General features: G+C 44.8%; 1 protein-coding gene across 1 annotated transcript; it reads right to left on the bottom strand.

Moving 5' to 3' along the window:
• Window positions 1-1,044: 1,044 nt before the first annotated feature.
• On the bottom strand, window positions 1,045-7,202 carry LOC135529674 (trichohyalin-like). The gene is made up of 6 exons (XM_064958288.1): window positions 7,067-7,202; window positions 6,101-6,796; window positions 5,847-5,915; window positions 5,649-5,723; window positions 3,996-4,073; window positions 1,045-3,846 (listed from the first exon to the last, which is right to left on the bottom strand). Exons 2-6 carry the CDS (start codon window positions 6,786-6,788, stop codon window positions 2,159-2,161), a joined length of 2,598 nt encoding a protein of 865 aa, XP_064814360.1. The 5' UTR covers window positions 6,789-6,796; window positions 7,067-7,202; the 3' UTR covers window positions 1,045-2,158.
• Between the last annotated feature and the right edge of the window lie 2,288 nt (window positions 7,203-9,490).

Here is a 9,490-nt window from a genome sequence, read left to right as displayed (position 1 = left end):
GACAGGACAAAAACCCCTAGACAGGACAAAAACCCCTAGACAGGACAAAAACCCCATAGACAGGACAAAAACCCCATAGACAGGACAAAAACCCCTAGACAGGACAAAAACCCCTAGACAGGACAAAAACCCCATAGACAGGACAAAAACCCCTAGACAGGACAAAAACCCATAGACAGGACAAAAACCCCATAGACAGGACAAAAACCCCATAGACAGGACAAAAACACTAGACAGGACAAAAACCCCTAGACAGGACAAAAACCCCTAGACAGGACAAAAACCCCTAGACAGGACAAAAACCCCATAGACAGGACAAAAAACCCATAGACAGGACAAAAACCCCTAGACAGGACAAAAAACCCATAGACAGGACAAAAACCCCTAGACAGGACAAAAACCCCATAGACAGGACAAAAAACCCTAGACAGGACAAAAACCCCTAGACAGGACAAAAACCCCATAGACAGGACAAAAACCCCATAGACAGGACAAAAACCACATAGACAGGACAAAAACCCCATAGACAGGACAAAAACACTAGACAGGACAAAAACCCCTAGACAGGACAAAAACCCCTAGACAGGACAAAAACCCCTAGACAGGACAAAAACCCCATAGACAGGACAAAAAACCCATAGACAGGACAAAAACCCCTAGACAGGACAAAAAACCCATAGACAGGACAAAAACCCCTAGACAGGACAAAAACCCCATAGACAGGACAAAAAACCCTAGACAGGACAAAAAACCCATAGACAGGACAAAAACCCCTAGACAGGACAAAAACCCCATAGACAGGACAAAAAACCCTAGACAGGACAAAAAACCCTAGACAGGACAAAAACCCCTAGACAGGACAAAAACCCCATAGACAGGACAAAAAACCCTAGACAGGACAAAAAACCCATAGACAGGACAAAAACCCCTAGACAGGACAAAAACCCCTAGACAGGACAAAAACCACATAGACAGGACAAAAACCCCTAGACAGGACAAAAACCCCTAGACAGGACAAAAACCCCTAGACAGGACAAAAACCCCTAGACAGGACAAAAAACACTAGACAGGACAAAAAACCCTAGACAGGACAAAAAACACAACAAACCACCCCTTGTCACACCCTGACCTAACCAAAATAGTAAAGAAAACAAAGATAACTAAGGTCAGGGCGTGACATCTGTAGACCTCTCACTCTCCTCAACATTAAATAACTCTTAGGGACAGATTGGAGCCAGAGTCTCGTGTGGATCAGAAGACTGTGTTGGCTTCCACCAGTCTTCAGGTGTCAGATATGGTGATTTATTACACCAGCTTGGTTCACCGAACCACAAGGAGCCATTTAAATGTCGTAAATCATTAAATCAATAAACGATCACCGAAGCGTGACTACGTGGTGCACAAACACAAAACAATATCCCACAAACACAGGTGGGAAAAACCGTTATTTAAATATGATTCCCAATTAGAGACAACGATTACCAGCTGCCTCTAATTGGGAACCATACCAAACACCAACATAGAAAATATAAACTAGAACACAGCATAGAAAATATAAAAGTAGGAGACAAAAGTTTCAACATGAAACAATTTGAATAAGAACAGGAAGTAGTGTGTGGTAGATACAGTATGGTTCTCTGTTCAATAGTAGACCTCCTCAAACACTGAGTAAAAGTCTCACTCAGATCTTTAGAGTTCTCAGTCGCTGACTCCGCCCGCTGACCTCCTGACCCCCCCATGTGTCTGCATTTAACCTGACCCCTCTGGGGGGGGGGCTGCCATAATCGACATCCGGAGGGGGCGCCCGGAGATCATTCGGTTAAGTGCCTTGCTCAGGGGCAGAAGTACAGATTTGGACCGAGACAGGATCAGTAGTCTGACCTGTTATCCCACCATGACACTCATCACAGGACAGACTATCAGGTTGGCCTTACATTGTCAGATAAATATCATGTTATTATCTCCAGCTTCTCAAATCCCTCCATGAAAAAGTCATCTCATCTCTAACCTCGTTGTCAGGCCAATTCAGTGAAATGGTGAACTAGGTTACATCTGCCCAAACATTCCTCAGATCTTCATCAGTTCTCCCTGTCTTCTTCCTCTCCCTTCTTCTACCTCTCCATGTATCCCAGCACTTCTTCAGGCGAGTTACAATAACTCATTTACACATTTCCCACAGTCTTTCTATCAGTTCCTCTATCTCTCCATCCCTTTCCACAATCACTCTATCCTTCTCCTCCATCTCTCTATCCTTCTCCTCCATCTCTCTATCCTTCTCCGTCATCTCTCTATCCTTCTCCTTCATCTCTCTATCCTTCTCCTCCATCTCTCTATCCTTCTCCTCCATCTCTCTATCCTTCTCCTCCATCTCTCTATCCTTCTCCTCCATCTCTCTATCCTTCTCCTCCATCTCTCTATCCTTCTCCTCCATCTCTCTATCCTTCTCCTCCATCTCTCTATCCTTCTCCTCCATCTGTCTATCCTTCTCCGTCATCTCTCTATCCTTCTCCTTCATCTCTCTATCCTTCTCCTCCATCTCTCTATCCTTCTCCTCCATCTCTCTATCCTTCTCCTCCATCTCTCTATCCTTCTCCGTCATCTCTCTATCCTTCTCCTTCATCTCTCTATCCTTCTCCTCCATCTCTCTATCCTTCTCCTCCATCTCTCTATCCTTCTCCTCCATCTCTCTATCCTTCTCCTCCATCTCTCTATCCTTCTCCTCCATCTCTCTATCCTTCTCCTCCATCTGTCTGCTGAACTCCCTCTGCATCTTTGTCTGTGAGATCATGATGTTCCTCTGTAACTCAGGCAGGACAATCTTCATCAGGTTTCTTTCTGCTTCAACTCTGGCTTCTCCTTCATAGTTCTCCATCTCCTGTCTGTGTCTCTCCTCCATCTCCTTCCTCTCATTCTCTCTCTTCTCTCTAAATCTCTCCAGCTTTCTCTCCATCTCCTCCCTCCTATCAGACTCCCTCTTCAGCTCCCTCTCCAGCTCTCTTTTCTTCTCCTCATCCCTCTCTTCTTTCACCTGTCTCTCCAGTTCACTGGTTCTTTCACTGAGTGTTCTGATATCTCCCTCATGTTCCTGGATCACTCCCTCTATCTTTATCAGAGAGTCCTGCAACTCCTTCTGAAGCCTCTCTCTCAAGTCTCTCTCCTCCCTCTGTTTCCTCTCTCCTCTCTCTCTCTGGATCTTTCCCTCCATCTCTCTAACCTGGTCCTCTGCCTCCTGGTAGGTCTGACTGCTGTAGAATCTCTCTCTGTTTCCTGCCACCATCTCCTCTACCTGATCCAGCAGCTCTGATACCTGAGTGCCATGGGCCCTGTCCTTAATGTTGAGGACGTGGTACCTGCTCCCACTTTTCTCTACAAGCTGCTGGAGGTCCTGACTTCCTGCTTGGAGAAACTCCTCAATGCTCTGCTCTTTCAGTCCATCATCATGGGTGAATAGAATCACAGTGTGTTCCCAACAACCCTCCCCAAACATCTCCTCTATTCTCTCCAGCACCCCTCTCTCCTCCCCCTTAGAGGGCTCCACTGGTATGACCAGGAGGAAGGCGTGGGGTCCCGGGGCAGACAGACGGACACAGAGCCCCACATCCTGTCCAGGACAGAACCAGTCTGGAGTGTCCACCAGCACCAGCCGTCTCCCACACACGTCCCCCTCTCTCCTCTTACTCCTCTGGGTCACTGCAGAGGGGCTGGCCTGGGCCCCAAACTCCTCTCTGCCCAGGATGGTGTTTCCTGCTGCACTCCTCCCAGCCCCAGTCCTCCCCAGCAGCACCAGTCTCAGCTCAGACACACTGGGAGACACTGGGGAGTCTGGAGTGCTGCTCTCTCCTCCCACTGCAACACAACACACAGCACTGATCAACACTCTGACTCTCTGGAGGAGGTACAACAGTGTCTAATATAATATAATCTACATCCATAACTCACTATCTGGAGGAGGTACAACAGTGTCTAATATAATATCATCTACATCCATAACTCACTAGATGGAGGATTTAACTCCATGCTGTTTCTCCTCCTCAGTGGAAGTGTAGGGTCTGTATCTGAGGTCTCTCCTCCCACTGTAACAACATAGAGAACTGGTCAACATACTGACTCATCAGAGACACATTTAAAACATAGCATAATCAAACGACAAACACATTACACATCATAGTGAAATATAGATTATTGGAGAACATAGAGAATATCAAGATTGATGACAGTTTGAGACAATATTGATAACTCACTCAGTGGAGGATGGTCCACTATAGACTAGAAACAGTAGGAGACAACAGGACAACATTGATAACTCACTAAGTGGAGGATGGTCCACTATAGACTAGAAACAGTAGAAGACAACAGGACAATATTGATAACTCACTAAGTGGAGGATGGTCCTCTATAGACTAGAAACAGTAGGAGACAACAGGACAATATTGATAACTCACTAAGTGGAGGATGGTCCACTATAGACTAGAAACAGTAGGAGACAACAGGACAATATTGATAACTCACTAAGTGGAGGATGGTCCACTATAGACTAGAAACAGTAGGAGACAACAGGACAATATTGATAACTCACTAAGTGGAGGATGGTCCACTATAGACTAGAAACAGTAGAAGACAACAGGACAATATTGATAACTCACTAAGTGGAGGATGGTCCACTATAGACTAGAAACAGTAGAAGACAACAGGACAATATTGATAACTCACTAAGTGGAGGAAGGTCCACTATAGACTAGAAACAGTAGAAGACAACAGGACAACATTGATAACTCACTAAGTGGAGGAAGGTCCACTATAGACTAGAAACAGTAGGAGACAACAGGACAACATTGATAACTCACTAAGTGGAGGAAGGTCCACTATAGACTAGAAACAGTAGAAGACAACAGGACAACATTGATAACTCACTAAGTGGAGGAAGGTCCACTATAGACTAGAAACAGTAGGAGACAACAGGACAACATTGATAACTCACTAAGTGGAGGAAGGTCCACTATAGACTAGAAACAGTAGAAGACAACAGGACAACATTGATAACTCACTAAGTGGAGGAAGGTCCACTATAGACTAGAAACAGTAGGAGACAACAGGACAACATTGATAACTCACTAAGTGGAGGAAGGTCCACTATAGACTAGAAACAGTAGGAGACAACAGGACAACATTGATAACTCACTAAGTGGAGGATGGTCCACTATAGACTAGAAACAGTAGGAGACAACAGGACAATATTGATAACTCACTAAGTGGAGGATGGTCCACTATAGACTAGAAACAGTAGGAGACAACAGGACAATATTGATAACTCACTAAGTGAATGATGGTCCACTATAGACTAGAAACAGTAGGAGACAACAGGACAATATTGATAACTCACTAAGTGGAGGAAGGTCCACTATAGACTAGAAACAGTAGGAGACAACAGGACAACATTGATAACTCACTAAGTGGAGGAAGGTCCACTATAGACTAGAAACAGTAGGAGACAACAGGACAATATTGATAACTCACTAAGTGGAGGATGGTCCACTATAGACTAGAAACAGTAGGAGACAACAGGACAACATTGATAACTCACTAAGTGGAGGATGGTCCACTATAGACTAGAAACAGTAGGAGACAACAGGACAATATTGATAACTCACTAAGTGGAGGAAGGTCCAGGCTGTCTCTCCTCCTGACTGGGAGTATGGAACCTGTATCTGCCATCTCTCCATGTTCTAAAATAGTAGAACCATTTAGAATGGGAACATTTACCTCAGTGACACATGAAGGCACATAGACCTACTGAAGGGGAGTTCTGGGTTTCTACTGAAATGTTAAGTATCACATATCTCACTCACCAGTCATCTGGGCTGAGATCTCTCTTCTCAGTCTCTCTACCTCAGTCTTCACATCACATATCTGTTGAGCTGAAATAACAAAGGAGGACTAGGATCTGAATTCTGTGTTAAAGACTTTAGACAGAAATATGATGCAGAGGGAAAGTATGAAGTGATGGACAACAATATTCACAACTCAGTGGAGAGTCGACAATAACCTGACAATTGAGGAAAGTACAGCAGATTAAATGTATTAATGGTGTGAATAATCTTACCCAGTTCAGCATTTTCATTGTTGACATCCTCCACCTGTTTGTCTCTCTCCTTTAACTGGTTCTCTCTCTCCTCTAGTAGGTTGTCTTTCTCTTCTACTTCCTGTCTCCTCTCTTCTACTTCCTGTCTCCTCTCTTTCAGTTCATTTTCTTTTCCCTCTAGTAGTTTGTCGCTCTCTTCCAGTCGTCTGTCTCTCTCTTCCAGTTGTTTGTCTCTCTCTTCCAGTAGTGTGTCCTTCTCTCCCAGTCTGTGGTTCCTGTCTTCAAGTTGAAGGTCTTTTTCCTTTAGTTGGTCCTCTTTCTCTTCCAGTCGTCTGTCTCTCTCTTCCAGTAGTCTGTCCTTGTGGTTTCTGTCCTCTAGTTGAAGGTCTTTTTCCTGCAGTAGGACTCTAAAGGTCTCTACTTGGCTGTTCTTGTGCTGCAGGTTCTTTCTCAGAGCCTCTAGTTGAATGTCTCTTTCCTTTAGTTGCTTGTCTTTCTCTTCCAGTTGGTTTTCTTTCTCTTCTAATAGTTTCTCCCTCTGTTCCATTATCTGGTTCTTCTCCTCCAGGAGTCTCTCTTTCTCTCTCACTTCCTGGGTCATATCATCCAGTTGGGTGTCTTTCTCTCTCACTTCCTGGGTCATATCATCCAGTTTCTCCTCTAGTTGTTTCATCTCCTGTCTTAATATCTCTTTTAATTTTTTTTCCATCTTCAACTCTGAGAGCAATTAACATATTTAATTGGTTGTTAGAATAAGTAATGTATTAATTCATTCAATAGTATGTCTATAAAGACATTATCATTTGATGGAGGTGGTACAATTATTAGTAATTATTTCCTCCAGTCAACAGTTATCTGAGCTGAACCAATCATCAACTGGTCTATTGACTATGTGATACATTACAAATGAATTAGTCTGAAAAACAGAATGACATCACTCATGTTCCCTGATTCAATCCTCTCTCCTCCAGACTCTCTCATACTTACCAAGCTGACCAGCTGATGCCTCCCTCTTCAGCTTGTCCTCCTGGGTCTCATGTCGTAAATACCGTGGTCCTGAGTCTATGGTGTAAAACAGAGAGGTGAGTTCTGTGTGGTAGATGACATCACTATATACAGAAAGAACAGGACCAATCAGATTTCTCCTGTCACTCAGCCCTGTTACCCCCATGCCCTAACCCTAACACCTAAACTCAATGACCCACACACCCCAGCCCTGTTACCCCCATGCCCTAACCCTAACACCTAAACTCAATGACCCACACACCCCAGCCCTGTTACCCCCATGCCCTAACCCTAACACCTAAACTCAATGACCCACACACCCCAGCCCTGTTACCCCCATGCCCTAACCCTAACACCTAAACTCAATGACCCACACACCCCAGCCCTGTTACCCCCATGCCCTAACCCTAACACCTAAACTCAATGACCCACACACCCCAGCCCTGTTACCCCCATGCCCTAACCCTAACACCTAAACTCAATGACCCACACACCCCAGCCCTGTTACCCCCATGCCCTAACCCTAACACCTAAACTCAATGACCCACACACCCCAGCCCTGTTACCCCCATGCCCTAACCCTAACACCTAAACTCAATGACCCACACACCCCAGCCCTGTTACCCCCATGCCCTAACCCTAACACCTAAACTCAATGACCCACACACCCCAGCCCTGTTACCCCCATGCCCTAACCCTAACACCTAAACTCAATGACCCACACACCCCAGCCCTGTTACCCCCATGCCCTAACCCTAACACCTAAACTCAATGACCCACACACCCCAGCCCTGTTACCCCCATGCCCTAACCCTAACACCTAAACTCAATGACCCACACACCCCAGCCCTGTTACCCCCATGCCCTAACCCTAACACCTAAACTCAATGACCCACACACCCCCAGCCCTGTTACCCCCATGCCCTAACCCTAACACCTAAACTCAATGACCCACACCCCCAGCCCTGTTACCCCCATGCCCTAACCCTAACACCTAAACTCAATGACCCACACACCCCAGCCCTGTTACCCCCATGCCCTAACCCTAACACCTAAACTCAATGACCCACACACCCCAGCCCTGTTACCCCATGCCCTAACCCTAACACCCACATGCCAATCCCCTCAAACCTATACAATCAAGTACAGATACAGGCATATCCTGTCCCTAAATGACCAGTGTGTTACTCAAGACCCCAGTTCCTTTGCCAGTACACCTCATCCCTGTTACTTTCCTATCTCAGCCCTGTTTCCCACTTTCCTGTATTCCCCAAGTCACCAACAGTAACCTTTATCCAGCTATTCGCTGCACAAAACAACCCTGTTATCAGCATGTTTTAGTCCTGTGACATCTGACCTGTAAACACTAATCATTTCCAAACCAACATTAGAGGGTTTGTGACCTTGTTAACTAGAGACCAACATTAGAGGGTTTGTGACCTTGTTAACTAGAGACCAACATTAGAGGGTTTGTGACCTTGTTAACTGGAGACCAACAGAGGGTTTGTGACCTTGTTAACTGGAGACCAACATTAGAGGGTTTGTGACCTTGTTAACTAGAGACCAACATTAGAGGGTTTGTGACCTTGTTAACTAGAGACCAACATTAGAGGGTTTGTGACCTTGTTAACTAGAGACCAACATTAGAGGGTTTGTGACCTTGTTAACTAGAGACCAACATTAGAGGGTTTGTGACCTTGTTAACTAGAGACCAACATTAGAGGGTTTGTGACCTTGTTAACTAGAGACCAACATTAGAGGGTTTGTGACCTTGTTAACTAGAGACCAACATTAGAGGGTTTGTGACCTTGTTAACTAGAGACCAACATTAGAGGGTTTGTGACCTTGTTAACTAGAGACCAACATTAGAGGGTTTGTGACCTTGTTAACTAGAGACCAACATTAGAGGGTTTGTGACCTTGTTAACTAGAGACCAACATTAGAGGGTTTGTGACCTTGTTAACTAGAGACCAACATTAGAGGGTTTGTGACCTTGTTAACTAGAGACCAACATTAGAGGGTTTGTGACCTTGTTAACTAGTGACCAACATTAGAGTGTTTATGCTGCTATACAGCATGGTGCCGTCTTCTATCATCACTCTGAAGTTCTGAAAACTGTTTCAATTCAAATCAGAAGACCGATCCAGCCAGCAGATGGTAGTGATGATCTTTAATTATAGTCATATTATCCTGAGCTGTAAAGATTTAACAGTGTCTATCAATATTAGCTTCACTTATCTCTTTGGACACATTCACATGAGTAAATGAGTGAAATTGATTCCATGACAAATAGTCTCAATGCTTTTCCATCCCCTCCTAACAAAATAAATGTAGCTGACTGGTGGTCATTTACTGTCTGAGAAGAGAGTATCATTACCACCTGCTGGTCAATGTTGGGAACTGCAG

Source organism: Oncorhynchus masou, unplaced genomic scaffold (assembly GCF_036934945.1).
Source record: "Oncorhynchus masou masou isolate Uvic2021 unplaced genomic scaffold, UVic_Omas_1.1 unplaced_scaffold_1202, whole genome shotgun sequence".
NCBI classification, from domain to species: domain Eukaryota; kingdom Metazoa; phylum Chordata; class Actinopteri; order Salmoniformes; family Salmonidae; genus Oncorhynchus; species Oncorhynchus masou.
Note: the sequence above shows the minus strand (reverse complement) of the source record. Positions and strands in the feature narration are given on the sequence as shown.